The sequence below is a fragment of the Misgurnus anguillicaudatus genome, chromosome 21 (assembly GCF_027580225.2).
Source record: "Misgurnus anguillicaudatus chromosome 21, ASM2758022v2, whole genome shotgun sequence".
In the NCBI taxonomy this organism is placed as follows: Eukaryota; Metazoa; Chordata; class Actinopteri; order Cypriniformes; family Cobitidae; genus Misgurnus; species Misgurnus anguillicaudatus.
Genome location: NC_073357.2, coordinates 5,545,375 through 5,568,100, shown reverse-complemented (window position 1 = coordinate 5,568,100; position 22,726 = coordinate 5,545,375). Strand labels below are relative to the sequence as shown.

General features: G+C 35.9%; 1 protein-coding gene across 5 annotated transcripts in view; it reads right to left on the bottom strand.

Annotated features, from left to right (window-relative positions):
* arnt2 (aryl-hydrocarbon receptor nuclear translocator 2) overlaps positions 1 to 22,726 on the bottom strand; it is a 144,342-nt gene that overhangs the window by 72,825 nt on the left and 48,791 nt on the right. For all 5 annotated transcript variants that reach the window (XM_073859869.1, XM_073859872.1, XM_073859868.1 and 2 more), the window contains 2 exons: positions 11,899 to 11,964; positions 3,946 to 4,031 (listed from right to left, as the gene is read on the bottom strand). In XM_073859869.1, coding sequence (XP_073715970.1) covers positions 3,946 to 4,031; positions 11,899 to 11,964 — 152 coding nt within the window. The remainder of the gene's footprint in view (positions 1 to 3,945; positions 4,032 to 11,898; positions 11,965 to 22,726) is intronic.

Below are 22,726 nucleotides of genomic sequence, written 5' to 3'. Positions count from 1 at the left end.
AAACTTACGCCGTAGAGCTTATGCACGACTATAAATTGGGCTTTAGGTGATTGATTTTATACACGAGGCCATGGAAGTGATTGGAACGCCGAAATTCAATGATTTGAGGGGTGTCCCAAAACTTTTGGCGATATAGTGTATATTGCAGTGGCCAATATATCGGCCAATATTTGGATTATTTTTATCGGCATCTGCGTTGGTAGTCGCCCCTAATAGTCGCACAACATTTGCATAAATAAAAAAAATTCTCAACTTTGTGCGTCGCTGGACACGCCCACTTCCTGTCGCAAATGTCAATGACGCTCAAGTCAGCAAGCTTTCATTGAAATGAATGAGGACATACATGCTACAGTAGTTGCTAGTCTGAATAGACGTCACGCTCTGCCCTTTTGGGAGGCAATCGTAGAGCGTTTAAGCGCTGTAGCATTGGTATTAATAGAGGTTGAACAATATTTTTTTAAACCACTGTTTCAACACGTCTTAAAAGGGTTTTATGTTTAATAGTAACCCTGAAATGGCATGAAAGAGTTTAAAATGTGGAAAATAACTGGGATGATACTCGTGTACATTGAACTATTTTGCCTTGAAACTCCTGCTGGCGCTATTCATTTCATATTTGCTCCGGGCTGTCTTTGCTTGCCAGTATGGTAGTGTACACAGAATGGGTGACGTGGTGTCCGGACATCTATGGGGCATTAGAAGAACTGGGTCTTACAAGAACTGGCTCACGTAAGTTATTCATTTGTGAATTGGACTTCACTGGTCATTTTGGTTTTATAGGTATTACAAAATTACAGGTTCCCGTTCACAACTTAATGTATTATGCAATGTCCCAACTCAGGTGAAATAAAAGTTCCTTTACTGTTGTCCTGGAGATCCAGTAAATGCTAATCAGTTTGTCCTAAAAATAAACTCGACCTGGCATGTCGACTGCTATTCGCTTTGTTTAAATAAAAGCCAGGTGACACGCTACAGCAAAAATGGTCTGTGCTACAGACGCAGATGCACTGTTGTTTTGAACGAATCTACTGCTTTTAAATTGCAAAACAGAGATTTTACAAGCAGACAGGAAATCATTTGTCAGCATACCCAAGCAATGAAGAGCACTTAAACCGGAGTTATGTAATATTTGTTTTTGAACGCAATGAAACTGATCAACAACGCATAGCAGAGCCATCTGCTGCAGGCAGAGCGTGATTCCTTACCATTAATGCAGTGATTAGCATTTAATGCAATGAAAACGCTACGAGATGTCTTCGTTTGAAACGCTGCATTCCAATATGACATCATTAAGGTTTTACATTATTTTTAGCCTTATTTTGCACCGTTACGTAACGCACAGGATGTCAAGCATGTGGGATTCATTTTTAAACGCACAAACGGAGCAAATATGTGGTGAATTTGCTTGCATGAAACCTTAAGAGTTCCAGCACAGACACGAGGCAAAAAGTTCAAGTTTTGGATTATTAGTAAAGTTACAGACTGGGGTTGGGGGTATCTTGCGTGCATATGGGAGTCATCCAAAACTTCAGACACCTCTACAGACTGGAGTACTTTTTTTTAACACCAAATTCCAGGGTTCAAATAGTTCAGTGAGTTCACAAAGGCACAAGTTTAACGTGTTTTAAGTGTTTTATGAGGTATATCCAAACCAGAGTACATCCACTTTACTGTCTGATGTCATTTTAGATACTGCACTTACTTGTCAAGCTACAAACTATAATTTAAATAGTTTAAAAATAATTTCTATACAATACTTAACCCTGGACTGGAGATGAAAAGGTATGAACATTTTATATCACCGTTATAGTGACCAAAATCACCACGGTTATCAATATTATCATGTTTTTGTGAACAATTTCTAAAAATGTAAAAAAAAAGTACTGATGCAAGCCAAACTTAAAATAGATTTCTACTTGCACTTTTGTTCACATAAACATCAAATAAATAACATTAATATTAATAATGGCACATTTGGGTCATAATACTCAGATAAAACACAAGTAAATCAGATTTTCATATAAACACATGACAAATCAGCAAGTTCATCTGCGTATGTTGTGAGAAATCGGGTGTACTTTATGACATAAGAGTAAGTTGCACGACACCTGCGCTCACAGAACAACACAAAACAAAGCTTTAAACTCATCAGATCACATCATTTAATGCAAAAATGAATAGAAAAGATGGATCTGTCTAAAGGAATATTAACCAAACATGTGTCAGTAAAACTAGATTCTCCTAAATGTGAATTTTTGTTTAGATTTAAATTCAGTCAGTGAAGCACTGTCATCACAAACACATGGAAGCAGACGTGAATGAATGTGTTTGTCTTACCTTATTGCTTAAAATAGTTGATGTCGGCCAGAAGTTTTTAAGCCGTGGCACTGGCACGGTTAAGCGGTAAGAATGTAACAATACGTTGATATGGATCGATGCATCAATGCCACGCATAAAATATCGATATGAGGTACCTTTATTTTACCTCAGCGTCCTCGTTCCTTGTCCATCTATGCATTTCCGCCAAAGCGCACATTTCCGTATTGTTGGATATAGATGAAAATCAGTCATGTGACCCTTTACGTCATGCCGCCATCTTGAGTACCTACCGAGTACCATTAGGCTACTGACAAGCATTGGCTAGCATGCTACGATTTACGGATTTTTTATCTTTTACTGTCTATGATTCTTACGGATACAGTAAATGGCTACGAAAGACAACATGTCACACCTCGACTGTCATGAAAAGAAACGCTACTTATATATATATATATATAAATATATATCTTGGTTAGGGTGTGATGCCTACTCGATCCCTAATGCGTTCTTCCAGCCACTGTCCGCTGCTACCGAACTACCACTATTTTTACAACACTAAGGCGGCGCGACACAACATCAAACTTTGCTTGAAGTATTACCTGGATCTCTACGCATGAACGCAAGCATTGAGAACGTTGTTTGTGTTCACAGAGTTTACTAAAAAGAAAGGTTTTGAACAACTGACTTTGGCTGTTATGGTGTCCGCTCGTCATCTTTGCCAGACGTAAATAATCGATTTCCGAATGCGAATGAATGAATCTCATATGACGCTCCTTTTTTCAACTAGAAGGTCAATATTGTTGCGACAAAACAACGAATTATCCGTGCATTTATATGAAACTATGCTTTAGGAGCTATCCATCTTTACTCTCCTCCCTCCTTACGTCGCATTCGGAATCGGATATCGATACATCTTGACTGGTAAGATGGCGGCGAGTGGACACCAAAACAGCCAAAGTCAGTTGTTCAAAACCTTCTTTTTAGTACACAAACAATGTTGTCAATGCTCGAGTTCACGTGTAGAGACACAGGTGATACTTCGAGCAAAGTATCATGTTGTGTCAAGCCTTCTTAGTGTAAAAATAACGATTTGATGCTCACAACATATTGAAGGCATAGTTTCTAGTTCTTTTGCGACCACTTCAGGTACTCAAAATGGTGGAAGACAAGTAAGTGACGTCAGCTGATATTCATCTATTACTACAAATATACCCGTGAGACATTTGTGGTCCCAGGTCACATATATAATCATGTACATTTATTTTATATACCGCTGTTACATACCACATTTTTTTAATCGCATTTATGTTCATATGGCTACACATGAAACTTGCCTTTACGGAAATTACCCATGTTTTTTGTGTAAAATTTTGGTAACCATTTTTTTGGTTTTAACTGTAGTAAAACCTTGGTTAGGGTTGACAGCCTAGAATATTATTTTGTAAGTAGTTTTGCTTTTTATGGTCTACAAAAAAGCTGCAACCTTTTGTTAGTTGTCGCTTCACTGTTATTTTGTGTGTGCTTTTTATTTCTTTTGTGTATATGTCAGCTTCAGCAGTTTTCGGTGACTTTGAACTGAAAAGATGACAGCGGTTATTGAATGTGTCTGTGAGCGGTTGTGAGTACCCGCTGGTGGCCAGGCCTTGATGTAGCCAGTACAGTGCACAACTGAGTACTGCGCCTCCCCCTCCTTAGATGGTCCGAGTCCATTCCTGCGGGGCGAATGAGAGAAAACAAAGAGAATGAAACAAACAAAACCTGTCTGGTATTTGCGTTTGGCACTTCACAATCTGATTTCGAAACCCAGCCTGGCAAAAATTTTCCCTTTAGAGTTCGCACATCAAACACAGCAGAACAACAACACGACTACATCTATCCACATCAAGCTTTTTTTTACTAAACTCAATTTTACGTTTTTTTTTTAAATTCATTTTAAGTTTTAGATGTAGTCGTTTTAGTTAAGGATTCATTTGGGAAAAACACAGAATTTTTTTTTTTTACAAAAAATAAATCTGATCTTGAAAAACAACTTGAGGAAACTGACTCAGATAATGTTAACTATCAAAGGACATCATGCCCTGTCTTTTTGCATGCCAGTATTATTGTGAAAACATCCCACCCCTATCAAAAAAGACAAAGGAATTGCTTTGGGATCAGAGGGGGTCCAACATCTGACACATTCTAAATTTTGCAGATAAACCATCACTTTTGTTGCGTGACCTGCGTCACAGGATACATCACCAAGTGGTCGAATACATGAATACATTTTGGACATATTGCAACTGCCATGTTTTCATTGTCATGTGACCCGTATGTCCTTTGACCTATGATGTAATCAGAACAACCACCACCCCTAATTTTCATATGCGTTGCTTAAAAAGTAAAAAAATTTTAGGGGCATCTAGCAGTAACCATGGGTTTACACCAGCCGCGTTTGAGGCGTCAAGTTCACGTCTACCGCATGTAGTTTGCCGCTTGAACATTTTGAGTTAAAAGCCGCGCATGAAATTCTAGTCATCTAGACATTCACGTGGAAATTTGCGTCATGGGAAGGGCTTCTGGGACTCGCTTCCTGTAATCACGTCACTACTAGAGCAAGCCCCTGATTGGTTAACACATCGCATTTTTCCGCCAATGTTCCAATTTTTCAACTCACACGTTCAATTCGTGCCATTCGCACAATTCGAATGGAATCGCATCTACCGCGCCACCCTTAACGCTTCAGTCGCGCCGCGAAACCTCCAGACGCGCGTCAACGCGTCTTAACATTGACTTATCATTGAAATAACTCGCGCTTGACGCCTCTACCGTGGCTGGTGTGAACGCAGCATAAGACCCCTCCCTTTTGAAACGCATAGAGAAGCTACAGTAGCCGCCACAGGACAAACATGTCATTGTCTGAGCAAAAATGCAAAATGGTGACTTTCATGTAGGGGGACCCGCAGTGTTCTTAGTTAAAAACAGCTCATTCTAAGATAATAAAACCAATACACACTAAAAAAACTTCAGGACATCGGTTGCACATGATTAAATTAGGTTTCTTAAAATTTTATTAACAGTAATTACAATGTATTTTGTTTTAAGAAAACTTGATTCAATCATGTTGAACTGGTGTATAAAATTAAATTACGTAGATTCAATTTTTTAAAGAAAAATCATAAAAAAAACATGATTTAATCATGTTGAAGTGGTGTATAAAATTAAATTACATAGATTCAAAATTGTCAAAATTGTTTTGCACAATTCAATCATGTGCAATCGGAGATTTTTCCAGTGCAGTTAATAATATATAGTTATAATATAGTTATGTATATTATATTGAATTTCTGAGATCCTTTAAAAAAAATCACAATGCACCTTTACCCTTTAACTGGCGCAGCCCTTTTTGAGTGGGGGGTTGATGAAAAGGTGATATACACCTTTAAATTAGTATAACTCTGGCCTTTTTTTTGGTCTAGAAGCCTAATTTTGGTTTTAATTTTGGTAATTTTTTGTTTTAAAGAAGACACTTCAACGTTTTTTAGGGAAGTGTCTGGAGGTGAAAATATAATTTTTTTTTAAAGCAGTTTACATTTATTTGTAATAAATAAAAATGCAATATAGTATTATTTTTTAACATAAAATTGTCAAAAAACTGAGGTTTGTGCTGGTTTACTTTGAGGTTTGCTGCATACTTGTGTCACAAATGAATAAATTACAGTTACTGCATTATTATTACTGCTAAAAGGTTTTGAAATATGAAAACTACATTCTTAGACTTTTCCAACAATATATAGTTTGTCGTGATAGATAAACATTTACATAGAAAATATTGAAATAAATGTAGGTGTCCCGCTCACAGGACAGCGCCAATTAACGGGATAAAGAGCTGCCCGGTTAATAGATTTCAGGTATTTTGATATATTCACTTATTGAATAGTAAAAAAAAATTCCAGACAGTGAGGTGTCCATCAAAAGCACATTTAAAAATATATCCTGAAGTAGTAGGTCATCCTGGTACTTTTCATCTAATCTGTTTCAAATACTATGAAGTCGGGCATACCTTGCACACTGATTTCCGCCTACTATATGATTTCGTACACAGCACATGAGGTCAAAAGATGACATTTAACTGTCATGTGTAAATGATGACTTGTCTTGTGATCACATCATCTGTGACAGATCTTAATACCTGAGGTAAACAAGCTCTATTGCATAAGAACAACAGACGCGTATGTGTCATCCATCTATTAGATTTGCCTCACAGATTTCCTAGAAAAAGGCAATTTCAGCATTCCAGAGCTGTCACGGCCCGCATCGCATCAGCTCTACACAAAAAACATGCCTGGCAGGAGGGCAGGGGGTTAAACATGAGGGATCAGAGGGCAAATTACAGGAGAACTGAACAAGAACATTGCACAGTTAAATTCTTAAGAAAGCCTTCTAGGAATTTCTAGGAAAATAAGACGTTTGATTTTTGCTCTTGCTCTAGTGTGCTCTAGGGAGCAAAACAATAGAATAGTTAACTTCTTAAGAATTTGATTCCATACGCTTTCACAAAATAAAATAAAAAATAATATTTGATTGACTTCCGTGTTAAATAGGTACCATACGTACCAAGACATCAGCCAAACTGTTAAAGTGGAGTCTGTTTACCATCTCCAGCTGACATTTCCTCTAACTTTGATGTTATTATTTTTGCAAGTACTTATCAGCTGTTCCTGTTATTAAGTTTTGATTGTCCATTTACAAACTGACATTTCCAGCAGAACATGGTTATTTTATATAGCCTATATAACATATGGGTAATGATTACCACACACGGCAATCACACATATACAAAAAAATGATGACATCATGCCAACGTGATTGAAGTACATATCCGGATTTGATGAGCTTTGATGAGTTTACTATTATTCTAAAAATATATATGTATGTATTCAAGTAGATATATTTGTGGTTGCTTGGATTGTGGGGAAAGATGCTTATGACAAAGAAAAATAGATTGAAGGATTACTCCACTTTTATAAAAATCCCAATAATGTACCTATCCCCATGTCACCCAAGATGTTAATGTCCGTTTCTTAATATGCGTTCTTCAGTGATCTTGCATCCTTGTGTTCTCGCTTTACGTCATCATTAACCGTTGAAGTTCAATTTCAATTCTCAAGAAACCAGAGTACGCATGAAAATACCCGGATGTGTTCTTGATATCGATGATGCATCGAGTGCAGACTTGCGCACTGAAATCTGGGGAGGTCAGGTGACCAACAGGAAGATCGCACATATCTCAATTCTCACCAGTGCGTTCTGTGTTCTCGCGACCTTCCAAGTTCGTTCTTCCAAGGTCGCCTGGCAAGACCGATCTCCACGAGAACGCAAGTCCGTTCTTTGCGTACTTCGAATTGAGAAACAGCCTACGTCTTTTTTTTAACAGTCGATGAGAAATAACTTTTTTTGAGAAAAACATTTAGGATCCTTCTCCACATAGCGGACCCCAGTGGACCTCAACAGTTTTTAAAGGGCTGTGAACTATAGACATGTATAAAGGCCAGATGTGTTACGGCGGAGTCTCTAACGTCATCAGTTGGCGGCCATCTTGCCACAGGGCGATGACCATAGCTTGCTAAATTTTCTACCAATTTTCAAACGGTTTGGTTCTGGATGCTTTAACATGTTTCATGAATTTTTTTTTAGTTTAAGTATGCAATGTCATAGGTACATCTATGACGTTTATAACAAACCAAACCATTTGAAAATCGGTAGAAAATTAAGCAAGTTATAGTCATTTAAAAGTACATGCATCAATGCTACGAGTGAGCGAGCTCCCTGTGGTAAGATGGCCACCAAATGCGGACGTTCCACTCAATTAGCCAGCAGCACGAGCGAGACATCTAGCCTTTATACATATCTATGCTGTAAATGATCCCAAACGAGACATAAGGGTCTTAATCTAGCGAAACGATCATCATTTTTTCCGCAAAAAAAACGCACAACATCTCATCTTGCACTAGCTGCGTGATGCGCCAGCGCGACCTTACGTATTACGCAATCACGTCAAAAGGTAACGCATTACATATGTGAAACGCACACTTGTGGACCATTTTAAACAATAAACTGCCACAAAGACATTAATAAGTATCATTTCACATAGAACAACATGAGAACGGTACTCTTTCTCCACACTTGTAAACACTGGAGCGGTAGTTTCACATACGTGGGTGATTCTCACAAAACCATTGAAACACCACGGCACTAATGATTTTAGCTTTAAAATGGGTAATATAGTAACATTAAAAAGCATCAGAATTAACACAATACTGTGTTCTACCTTGCACAATGTGTGATTTCAACATAAGAATTTATAATTGGAAATTTTATCTAATTTTCTGCTGAAATTCTCATTACCGCAATGTGTCCGGCTGTGTTTGAACATGCGTTATGTTGTAATTTAATCAAATTAACACAAAAATATTAAGAAAAAAAATAAATGGATGTTTTGATAGACTACTTTAGAAGACAGAAAAAAAATTTACTGAATATTCATGTATAATAATAATGAAGAAAAATTAGGAAAATGATGTGTCCATGCCTGATGTTTTCATCCTCCGCAACACTTTTTGAGAACAGTTTAAGCACACATACAGAATTTTAATAAAGTTTGATTTTGAGTGACCAAGCACATGGACCAGTTACTTCAAGATGGCTACCAGGTAAGATAATTTTTTTACAGTTAATTTGAAATATTGTCTTGTCAGAATGCTTACACGACATTTTGATTATCATTACCGCAACAGATGCTTATTAAATGTTAATTTAATTAATAGAAGCATAATACTTTGATTTTAAATGCATGTGCAGAATCTCCAAATTATGTTCTTTCAGGTTTGTCATGTCATTTTGAAAATATGTCAGTGTTGATGTTTTCTGACTGTTGCGGTAATGAGATTTTTTAGGACTAATTTTTTAAATTATGTTACAAAAAGTGTTAAATGATAAGTAAAAGTTTTTAAATTAATGTTCCCATTTACTCCAGACTTTGTTTTTCAATGTCTGGTGGGGAAAAAGTAAATTTAAGCAATTTTTACATTTTCATGCTTGACATTTTTAAAACCAAGTTTTCGTGAGAATCACCCACGTAATGCGTGACCATTCGACGTGATAACGTAATATGTAAAGTTACTAGCGGGTCACACGGCTAGTTCAAGACAAGAAATGGTTTAAAAGTACATATTTTGTGAAAAAATGACGATCGAAAATGACGATCGTTTTGCTAGATGCCTCAGTTGGGATTGTTTAGAGCCCTTTGAAGCTGTAAACTGTTGAGGTCCAGTAAAATCCACGATATGGAGAAAAATCCTCAATTTCTTTCCACTAATTTCTTTTCGGCTGAACAAATATACAATGGGGCTCATTCACCAAGCATGCACAAATTTGTGCGTGAAACGTGCGTACAGATGTTTTCACAAATCAATCATGATGAAAATTCAAGAAGAACTTACACCACACGTACACAATAATCACAAGTGTTGTGAATTTGGGCGGAGGTATTTCGTGAGAAAATTATAGAGAAATGAAATGAGAAGTTCAAATGTGCATATAAATGCGAAAAACACACAATTATTGGTGAATGTGACCAATTGAGAGCTAGTGCGCATTCGGACTGACAAGCATTTTTTGTGCACATGCTTTTTGACAAGTACTTGCGATAACTCGGCATGGACCTGAACATTTTAAAAAACAAATCGATTCGCCTGTCTTGGCTAGTATTTATGTAAACACAGTCGGTTGTGTCGTAGTCGGAATGTAAAATAATAACTTGAAAATGTGTCAAAACTGTACTTTTTCTGCACTTAACTAAATAAAGTACGCTTCAATAAAGGTCAATTTGATGACCAAGTATGTTCAAATAACACCGTGAGGAATGCATAGCTTATTTTATTTTAGGTCTGTTTTCCTTTACAATTTCTTTACGCTTTTCTTGAATACTGCAGTATTTGTAAAATAAAAAGATTTGTTTAACGTTAAAAAATGCTAACATTTGAAACGGTTGCTAAAGCTTCGAGGACATCTGATATGTTTCTCCCTTCCGCTGACCCACTTGCACATGCACAAACAAGTCACTTTGAAACAGACCTTCTGGAAATAATAAACGCAGCGGCGTTGTGTTCTGCTAAACTCGCATCATTCTTCTTCAAATCAAACATCCAAACATTCCACACAATCACAGTCTCCAGTTAGCATTTACTTCTGGAATGAGGAATTTTAGACTAGTTGAAATGATGAGTGACCGGTGAGCAATGTGTAAATGTCATGCGATGAACCCGATATCAAAAATCTATCATTTATTCACACAAAATATGCTGTATAATTCTGCCATGATCAAATCTGACCCTGGAGCACAAAACCAGTCATAAGCGTCAATTCTTGGAAATGTATACCATATTAAAGGGATAGTTCGGCCAAAAACGATATTAAACCCATGATTTACTCACCCCCAAGCTGTCCGAGTTGCATATGTCCATCGTTTTTCAGACAAACACATTTTCGGATATTTTAGAAAATATTTTAGATCTTTCGTTTGATTAAATGTAATGTTACGGGGTCCAGCCATAGTCAACGACCTTCAAGTCCAAAAAAAGTGCGTCCATCCTTCACAAATTAAATCCAAACGGCTCCAGGATGATAAACAAAGGTCTTCTGTGGGTAATCCGTGCGGTGTTGTTGTAGAAATATCCATATTTAAAATGTTATTAACGTTATAAACTACCTTCCGGTAGGGCCGCCATCTTAGACTCAGGAGAGAGTATTAGCGTAGTGTACGCACTTTTCTTAGTGACGTATGACAAATTCGGAGGGCGGGGGGACAGAGCAGCAGCAGAGAAACTCTGTACGCTGCGTAAGCTCTCATCCTGAATGCGCATCACTCTAAGATGGCGGCCCTACCGGAAGGTAGTTAATTAAGTTAATAACATTTTAAATATGGATATTTCTACAACAACACCGCACGGATTACCCTCAGAAGACCTTTGTTTATCATCCTGGAGCCGTTTGGATTTAATTTGTGAAGGATGGACGCACTTTTTTTGGACTTGAAGGTCGTGGACTATTGCTGGACCCCGTAACATTACATTTAATCAAACGAAAGATCTAAAATATTTTCTAAAATATCCGAAAATGTGTTTGTCTGAAAAACGATGGACATATGCAACTCGGACAGCTTGGGGGTGAGTAAATCATGGGTTTAATATCGTTTTTGGCCGAACTATCCCTTTAAAGCTTGATGTATGTTTTTTTTTAGGATAGGACAATATTTGGCCAAAATACAACACTTTAAAAATCTGGAATCTAGCTGGAATCTTGAGAAAAGTCCAAATATAGTCCTTTTTACTAATGATAAATACATTTTTGATATATTTACAGTAGGAAATTTGCTAAATATCTTCATGGAAGATGATCTTTATTTAATATCCATACAAATCTATCATTTTGACCCATACAATGTATTGTTGGCTACTGCAACAAATATACCCGTGCGACTTAATATGGTTTTGTGCTTTAAAGTCACAAATATATTGAGAAATGAGTAAAAATTCATACCTGTATCTTTTCCTCATACTGGATAAGCGATTCAGTGAGATATGATCCAACGGTGCGCTGCCGCATCTAAAAAGACATAAACAAAATCCCATTCTTATAAAGACTGGTTGTCATCATAAAATGACTACAAACCCATTTGATTCATACAGTCATTTAGTAACAGCTCAAGTTCAAATAAGTTAAAAGTGCCAAAAAACACATAATGTTAAATATGTTATCTGAAATCTACATAGAAGGTATGTGACTTTATTAAGTGCAAAAATTATCTAGAAACAATTGCACGTGTCCATTTGCAACCTTAGGATTTGCCTTTAGAATGATATGGTCTATTACTAACTTATTTGAAAGGGTCATCATGAATAATATTCAGCTCTGCTTTGATTGGCTGTTTCTCAGAGCAGCTCCTTCAGTAGCTCTGTGTGTGTGTAAACAAACCTCTGGCCCTATTTTAACAATCTAAGCGCATTGTCTAAAGCGTATGGCGCACTGTCTAAACGGGCATGTCCGATGCCACTTTTGCTAATTTAACGACGGGAAAAATGGTTTGTGCGCCGAGCGCATGGTCGAAAAAGGTGGTTCATATTTTTCTAATGAGTAATGGGTGTGTTTTGGGGCGTAACGTGCAATAAACCAATGAGAGTCTTATCTCTCATCCCCTTTAAAAGCCAGTTGCGGTGGCACTATGTCTAATCCCTATTTAGATGACGGACTTTGTAAAATGAAAAACTATGCGGAGGAAGAAGATCCCCAGTTTAAGAATAATGTTAAAAAAATTGTGTTGTTTTTATTTTTATTGAAATTTACATTTTTTGGATTAAAACCTTTAAAAGACGTTTTCTTTCAGTCATAGAAGTACAAATAGCAGGCTTTAATTTAATTGCTGTAAATGTATTGATATCCTAAATAATCAATGTAACCTCATAAAATAATTGAAGAGTTTCGTTGCAAAACGAGATAAATCCATTTTTTTAACATTTTTTCAAAACATGTTTATTATTATGTTATCATGTTATTATTTTGTTTTATGGTGCTACTTGTCTGTATTTTTTAAGTTATGAAGGTTTAAATCAAAACAAACCAACTGCTGTTGCATTGAAATTAATTGGAATGCACAACCAAAAAACGAGATGATTTCTGAACAATTAAAGCTCCAGTGTGTACTTTTTTTAGTTAATTCTTAGCAAAAACTCATGTTTTCTTCCAAAAGTATGTGCTCATTCATGTGTAACTACTTCCACCCACTAATCAAAGTATTCTCGTAAGTGTAGAATCTGCTATTTAAAATACATACGGTCGAGTCGCTCTCTGGCTGAATCCATGTTGTGCCTCCATCTTTGAAATACATTCGCCGACGAGGGACATTCCTGAAATTCAAGCTTCGCCTTTCGCGCTTTCAGACTACACTCACGCTGGCTGCTAGCTGAAGCCTCCCAAGGTTGCATGTGTAGGCGGTATACATCATCAAGACAGTCTTATTTCAAAATATTAACAATTATAAAGCTGACAATTATTCTAGTTAATTGTAAATTGACGTAATATGCTTATGACTTGCGAATGTAATGCTCAGTTAATTTAAATAAACCAGGCTTGATGACGTATGCAGCCCGGATATGCGACCTGCGTTAGACTGAATCCTTCGGCTGCACGCCGTGATAAACCTGCGATCTAATGCTTTGATTTGAAAGCCTGTTGAAGACATATTCTCGAGGACATTAAAACAAGTCGCCAAGGAAGCGAAACAGGGATTTTAAACGACAACGCGACAGGAAAAACATCAAGACCAAAGTCATATTGGAGTTAGTTTTCCAAGATGAGCCTCATTGGACAATGAAGTTGCTAACTTAAGTTACTTTCTATCTTCACCACAGGTAATTCAGCATATTCGTTTACATCCATACAGTTTATGTTGTAAACTTGAAGTTTTATAGTTCCTTGGCTAACTATAGCATGGGTATGCGTAACACTTGTTAGTGTAAACATGCATGTGGTTTAATGTCTTGGACCAGCCACACGCCGTCTCTCCGCCTATTTATGTAATCTGAGGTACTGAGATAAATGTTTTTCATCTTTTCTGACCTCTAGCACAAACACACGGTGACAGCGCTATTTTTAGCCTTTCATTGATAAAACGCCGCTGATCTGCGCGTCTTTCGTTTCATTTTACAAGCGTGTGAAAGTTGAGCAATCTTATTTCACCAATATCAGAGAAAGCTCTTACATATACACGGACATGTAACGTTTACTTAAACATAAGCATTGGACTCTGACATATTAGTTTGCGTCCATTTAAACCCTTCATTAATCCAGCTCATGAGTAAATGACAGAGGGACTCGTCCACAGACCATCTCCTCAGTAATCTGAAGAGAAGCGGTCGAAAATGGACAAAAAGAGACGGATTTAAACAGCAAATGTAAACGTAATGTGTCTCTCTCGTCCACTTGTGATCTGATCGACGAAAACACATCTTAATACCAAGTTTAACAGCCCCTGTGATAATTTCCTCGCGTCGATGAAAAAAGAAGTGTCTAAGCTACGTTTATGGTTGCTTTTTGTATGTGATTTTAAGCGGACATATCATGACAATCAGACTTTTTCCATGTTAAACATAAATCTGTGTGCTTTGATGGATCACACGCAAATGACATTGCAAATTGTTCATTTTTTTTCATTGCTTTTGCTTTGTAGCTACTGGAAGCCATGTTAACCTTGCCATGACACGGCCGGGCCACCGTACGAGTTAAAACGCGTTCCGAATGGGGGGGGCTAGAAAGTAATATTCAGTTGGTTGTCATATAGACTTTCACCGCTTGATGGGAGTAGATCCTACACAGTGGAGCTTTAAGAAAACGGTGGTTATCTCGTTTTGCAACGAAACTCTTCAATTTGCAAATCTGCAAGAAAAGGTTTGTACTCTAAAAATACAAAGAAAAGATAAAGAATTTACAAACGTGTGGAGGCGAAGCGTTTCAGCACTCGAACAGCGCCATGGGATTTTTACAAAGCATTACTTAAAATGTTTCTCATCTTACCATATCCACAGGTACAGTGTCATCATATACAATAAATCCGTGAGGTAGCATTAAAAAAACATTTAAAAACAGATGCATTTGTTTAAAGCAAAGCATTTATTTACCTACAGGTAAAGCAGCTCTTTACGCCTTCTAATGTCTCATAATTAGTCCTCATTTTTGTCCAAGAGACTCAATAATAATCTTTTACATTAAATTCTTTAATCTTTCATATTTAAAAATGTTTTTGTGCTGCTGCGCATTCATGTATGTGATAAGCAAACCCACGTTGCCGTCCCGTTTATAAGCGCATAGTACTAATGCGCTCTTTAAAACACATTGACTTTAGACTAGGTTTTGTTGGTCAATGGTGTAGTCTATTTTAGTTGCCTCAAAATAGCAACGCGCCAACAATGCACCTGAACAAACCTTGTTATCAGACCAGAACGCCCATGGGCGCAAAAGGGGGCGCAAATGCATTTGCTATTTAAACATCGTGGCGCTAAACGTGAAAATGATAATTGCGCAGGGTTGAAACTAGCAAAAGACACTTGCGTCGCGCACTGCGCTGGGTGTATGATAGAGCCCCTCATGTTTGAGTCAGACAAATTAAGATACAGAAAATAAAGAATAATCAATTGTTTGGAGATTGTTAATGGACGTTTCTGACTGGTAAGTTTGTGTTTTTTTGAGTATGGACCTGCAAAACGTAACTATAACATTAATAGTAAACTTCAGCCTAAATGCTAACATATAGCATTAACTAGCATATAGCGCTAACTCAGCAGTCAAAACTTTGTTTTTAGCATTGTAACAACATTGCACTTAATTTTATGTGTAATTTAATGTTGTTGGGGCACAGTTATGTTGAGATTGGTCTGTTTTACAGGAGTCCTTTGCATGCATGAGATTTACATAAGAAGTAGGATCGCGTTTAAGGCTCACAATATGCCATTATCGTGTACAGAACTCTTATTATTCATCTATGCATGGGTAAAAAAGTTTTACATTCTACTTACACCTACGGCATGAAATCTGAATTGAATAAGTTGTGACATCAACAATCAGAATAGAGAGATCACAATCAAATCAAATTTTTCAAGAGTGGTGTAATCAGAAATGATTCAGCTCCATACGTCACATGCACTTAGTGCTGAAAAATAACAGAGATTTAGTTAACCGGAAAGTGTTGTCATTTTTTAAATTATAAAAACACTGATGGATAACTTCAAATTTGTACAATTTTGATCTAAAAGATATGATCTGTCAAACTATCTAAGTAGCCTAACATTTTCCATCTACAAATCAATATCAATTTATTCATTGCATGATTTTCTTTCTTGTAAAAACTAACTTAAAGCCTGTTTCAACAAGTCTGCGTCATTTAATAGACAAACTCCAAAAAAGAGATTAAATTACTTTCACTGAAGCATGAATAATGTGCCATATGTGCTTGCTGGGTTACTTAAGGTAAGTTGCTCCAAAGTAAAGTGGCTTCTAGTAATAAATTCGCATTTTTAATAATAAAAAATTATAATGTGGTCTGTATCAAGAAAATATTTTATCTAAACCAAAGCATATGTTATCATATTTTTCAGCAAATAAACAAAATATATGAAACGCAACATATGCCAAGAATTTTAAACCCCTATTTGCATATCAACCACTAAATTTAAGCACTATTTTCCAACTTAAATTCCAGTTATTGTACACAATATTTATTGCATACAGTACACACGTAACTACAGTAAAGACAATATGAGCGACCCGAGACCTCTGACATTCACTAACAGGGCCAAATATTTAACAGCTTGAGCTATTCATGGCTCCCAAAATCACTTCCATTCGATCTGGCAGACAAAGCAGAATTTCCCTCAGGTCTGACAAAATGGTTTTATCACTCACAATGAATGCGAGGTATGTAAATGAACAGTGTGTGTGACAAGACGGCAAGCACACACACACTAGCTTTTAAATGTAATTTAATAAAATTTAATTGAGTCGTGATGTCCAGTAGAGATAATGTAAAATTAGCCTATTACATACAGCAAGCAGACTTATGGAAGAACTGTTTTAAGAGTCACGATTAGAGGTTCCCAAACGTATTTACACACACACATACAGATGCGCTCATCCACCAACATACAGTTTCCATTAAAAAAGTGCTCTAAATAGTAACAGTTAAACAAACACAAACACATTCTTAGCTGATGTTGCTCATATCATCAGTACTGAATCGAGTACGGAGCCAAACGATGCGTTATGCTGGAATAGTTCGCCATTACAACAAGCACGAAAACATTCGAAATGCATTTGGGAAACATGTTTTCATCTGTTATTAAATATAGATCGATTTCAAAGGACATCGTAAGTGAAAACACCTTTTAAACCATGCTACGCTAAGAAAAGGAATTTTGTTCCGCATTTTGGAGATTTTTAAGGAACAGCAACAGGACCTATTCCGATTTTAAGGAACAAACAAGCTTAACTTCTGTTTACACTAAAATCAACTCTTCTCTGTTGCTAAAAATGCTATTCTGACTATTCTGTTGACTAAAACTAGAAGCAATTTTTTTAAATGACGTTATGTTAGATTAGAAAGAGAAACTATTTATCTCTTTAAAAAAGCTTTTATTAGAATTACATTGAAAGGAAGTGGCATTGGAATTTTATAACATTCATAAATATAAATGTAATTGCTAAAAATGTACCACTAGAACCGACTATGAAACTGAAGTAGCAATTGCCTTCTTTTCTGCAATGTGATGTTTTAAGAAATAAGACAATAAGAAAAAAGTAGAAATAAATTATGAAATTAAGAAATAAGTAAGATGACTTCTGAAATAAGAAAACAAATGTTTGCTAATAAAATGAATGCAGATCTGAATGCTAGTTTGCATTGCATTAGTCTCTGTCTCTGATAGCCCCGCCCTCACGTTCAGTCCTCGTGACAGGAAGTGAACTGAGGTCCTTTTAAGGAGGGGAGGTGATTAACGTTTCTGATAAAAGAGGGAGGATGCACATTCGTTTTTTATCACGCGCACCGATAAGTAATTTATAAAAAACTACTATATTCCTTTTTAACTCTTTCCACGCCATTGACGAGTTATCTCGTCAATTAAAGGTGCAGTGTGTCAATTTTAGCGCGACTTACAACCAATGGCTTATTCCACTGTACACCCCTCGCTATGGTAGCCGCCACCGGACAAACATGTCATCGTCGGAGACAACTAAGTAAAAATATTTGTCCGTTAAGAGCTTCTGTAGAAAAATGGTGGCACAAAATGGCGACTTCCATGTAAGGGGACCCTCGGTGTATGTAGATAAAAGACCTCATTCTAAGGTAATAAACACATAACCGTTCATTATGAAAGGACTTTATACACCCTTGATAATATAGTTTTGTATATTATTTTGCATTTTTGTCAAGAAATCCTTCTAAATATTACACACTGCACCTTTAAGAGAAAACATTTGCATAAAAAACGTGTTCCTGATGAGGTTCTATGTTAATCTGTAATACCGCGATTATCCACTAGATGGTTTTACGCTCTTACCCAATTTATAAAAAACTGAAGCAAAACATTATTTATTAATTTACACTCCGTGTATGTTTTGATAATTATTCTGAATCTGAATTATTTCAGCTTTTTGATTTAAAAAAATATTTTTAAGAAAAATACCCATATTTAAGAGATTATAAACAGAAAAAATATAGATAGAATGAAAGTTTTTTCCGGTTTTGTTTGTTTGTTATTATTTGTTTGAAAGCAGAGGGTCTGATCTTTCATTTGATATATTTGTATGTTTATATTTTCTTAGAAGAAAATTTTCCTGGAAGGCATTTTGTGAAACTTTTGTGAAAATCACAAAAAATGCCGGCGGGGAATGAGTTAAATTAAAAATAAAAGTTTTCTAATTTCAATTTCATAGTCATTTTAATCAACACATACATTTTGTGCAACACTTCCACAATTATATTGTCAAATTCTGACGCAAACCAATCTAGACGCATTAGTAAAGGCACTTCTGAAAGTCATAAGGTAGGCAGCGACATTAAACTGCTTTATAAGACACAACCTCCTTTTGACAGCATCACATATATCTTTTGCGGATAAGGTAATGCTAAAGTCAGTGACCTACAATGCATTCAAGCTTTACATTTAACATTACGTGCACTGCCTGGAAATCGAACCCATGACCTTGGAGTTGCCAGCGCAATGAGCAATGTTTCTCAATCAGGGGATCAGTAGGGGCCACAAACTTCCAAGGGGTCCTCAAGATGACTTAAAATTAATAAAAATTAAACAAAGGGGGGTTATGGGGGGCGTATTGTTGTGGACAATAGTGGGGCCTTGAAGTGAAAAGTCGAGAACTCTGTGTACTACAGCCCCTATTATTTGTGCCATGTATTATTATTCTTATGGCGCTAGCTTAAACGCATGCTAACATCAAACTCTAATGAAATCAACTGTGAGCGAATCTCTCTGCTATTTGAGGGTTAATTTGCGGTCTTCAATTTTCATTTCATTTTCAAAACTACCATTGTAGATAAAAGAGATGTCTGCAGTGACAACGGTCAAAATGCTAGAGGTCACCATATTAAAGATTGTGTTTGCCATGTGTGTAATAATTATGTACATATAAATACACACATACATTTATAAAAAATAAAAAAAATTATATATCAATTTTTACATTTAGATAAATGTACACATATACAAAGCACTTGTTGCTGCTATGATAATTTTAAATGTTTTCGTGATTTTCTTCAGTTTATTTACATAAGCTCACACTCACTGTAGTGGATATATGATGAAAGATTGTCCCCATATATACTTTTCATGATTTCAGTTATAAAGGTGTCAATGTTTAAAATGTAGGCAAAGAAAGCTGCTTCACTGATGTAGAATAATGACTGTACAGTGCTTTTCAGTGGGCTTAATGGACATGCAGAATCAATTTTGCATTGATCCCCTTTTATAAACTCACAAATGTGGATTCAGATGGCAATTAAATTACCACACGACCTTAGTGTTTGTCAAAAACAGTATGTAATATGTCAAGGAATTTTTACACGGGGTGGTCAGAGAAAAACACTAACATTCTGGATTCAGATGGCAATAAAATCACTAGTTGGGTTTCCATCCTACCGAGCCCCTAAGGTGACATTGGAGTAAAAAAATCAAAAGTTTAGTTTCATGTGCTCACGTGAAACTTTGGCGTGTGCATGTGAAACTATTGCGTGCGCACGTGAAAGTTTGGTGTGTGCACGTGAAACTATCGCGTGCGCACCTGAAACGATTGCATGCTCACGCTAAACTAAAGTTTATTTAATTTTTGCTCCATGTCCCCTTAGGGGCTCCGTACCATCCAAATGTGAAGAAAATCTTTTTCAAAATTCGCAAAAGAAGAAAAACAAAGAAATGCCAATTAGGTGCGTCTGTATCAAGTTGTTAGAGAAATGGTTTTGGTAATTTAGTAAATAACAGTAAATAAAACAAGGCTTGCTTCGAAAATGGAGACAGAAATGCAATGATTGGGAAAGTTAAAAATTTACTAGCAGTGCAGCTTGTAAATGTCAAACTAAATACTGTGCACATAAGAAGAAATGCAGAAATTATGATGCATTTATGATGATGTTCGTTACATCACAATTTATTTCCCAAATGCATTTCCATCTCCCATTATTGGCATAAATAAAAAAACACCTCAAGCGAGCGTAAACACTTTTTTGCGAATTAAGAAATTTTTATTCGAAATGTGCCATTAATTACCAAACTAAATGCTGTGCACAAAAGAAGAAATGCAGAATTTATGATGCATTTATGATAATGTCCGATGCATCAGAATTTATTTGGCAAATGCATATCCATCTTCCATTATTGGCATAAATTAAAAAAACATCAAGCGAGCGTAAAACTTTTTTGCGAATTAAGAAATTTGTATTCGAAATGTGCCGTTAATTGCTAAACTAAATGCTGTGCACAAAAGAAGAAATGCAGAATTTATGATGCATTTATGATGATGTTCGTTGCATCAGAATTTATTTGGCAAATGCGTTTCCATCTTCCATTATTGGCACGTATGATGCATTTATGATGATGGCAAATGCATTTCCATCTCCCATTATTGGCATACATAAAAAAACACCTCAAGCGAGCGTAAACACTTTTTTGCGAATTAAGAAAATTTTATTCGAAATGTGCCGTTAACTCCCAAATTAAATGCTGTGCACAAAAGAAGAAATGCAGAATTTATGATGCATTTATGATGATGTTCGTTACATTAGAATTTATTTGGCAAATGCATATCCATCTTCCATTATTCTCCTTATGTCCCCATGAGAAACAATTACCATCCAAATAATTCTGTTGATTCTCCAAATCTCATCATTAGATTATGAAAATGTAACCTGAATTTCACAGACCGTGTCACATATGTTATTAATAATGGTTCATGTTTTGGAAATCAATTTTTTTGATTTAAAATCCATGAACAAAACAGAGAAAATGGCTGACCGCACACTGAATCAAAAAACACTAAAAAGTCTAAAAAGTACAAAATGTATTGATACATAGTCAATGTGCGGTCAGCCATTTTTTCTGTTTTGTTCTACATATTTTTTGGCTTCACACACCTGAAGGAACAGATAGAAAACTGAGAGCGCAACAATTTTCTCTATATTAGATTTAAAATCCAAAATATTGTGATATTTGTGTACAACGAACCTGGTATCACGGTATATATATAAAAAAAATGTGACCTGGGTTTGTTGTTACACCCATACAGTCAAGTGTAAACAACCTTTATATTTTAATACCCCATGGCTCATTAACTGCGAGAATTGAACCAGCAACCTTCTGGCTGCTATACACTGTTAGAAATTACCAGCATTTTACAATCATTAACAGTGTTATTTTACCATAACTTGTTGTAATTAAGTTTCCCTGTAATATCCCAATTAATACCTGTGAAAACTATAGTATCCTTGGATTTTACAGCATTTAACTCTTATTTTACAGTAAAATCTTGCAATCTAAAACCTGCTGTTATATCACAAAAAGGTCTGTAATATCACAGCAACACAGTAAAAAAATTAAGGATTTCACAGCATTAAACTGTATTATTACAGTGAAATATTGTATTGAAATATGCCCTGGGAAGTCACATGACATAACCGAACTGTTTTGAACCATAGACTGTATAAAAACATGGACGTAGTCTGACTTATTAAAATAAATATGGAATCAGAAAAATATAAATTTATTTTAAAAAATATGGCACGTTGATGTAGATGAACCCAGCTAATAGAAAAAAGTTCTAAAAAAGTTCCCAAGGTTCCCAAAAACGTTTTGCCAACGTAAAAAGTGTCCAGTTTTCTTGGCGTTCTGGGAGCGTTTTTGTGTTGTCTCGGCGTTGGAGGAATGTTGCATTTTGCCATTTTTGAACGTTGTGGCGGTGTCATGTTTTGATGTTCACACAATGTTTAAAACCACATTTATTTTGACTTGTTTAATTGTTATGTAAATGATAGAGAAACATTGCATTTTATTATTTTATAAAACATTATTTCTGAAAGTTCAGTAAATATATTGCTGTAGAAAACACAATTCACTTATTAGGTTAAGATGTTGATGTTTTGTTTCATTAATAGTCACCCTTATTGTGATTAGTGTTTGTTTTAGTTGGACTCTTGACCATTGACTCTTTGCTTGCTATTTTTTTCCCTGGTTGTGTTAACCACATTTGTTATGAATATGTAAAGTTAACATTGTAATTCTGAGGTGGTTGGTACATAATGGTAAAGATTAACACC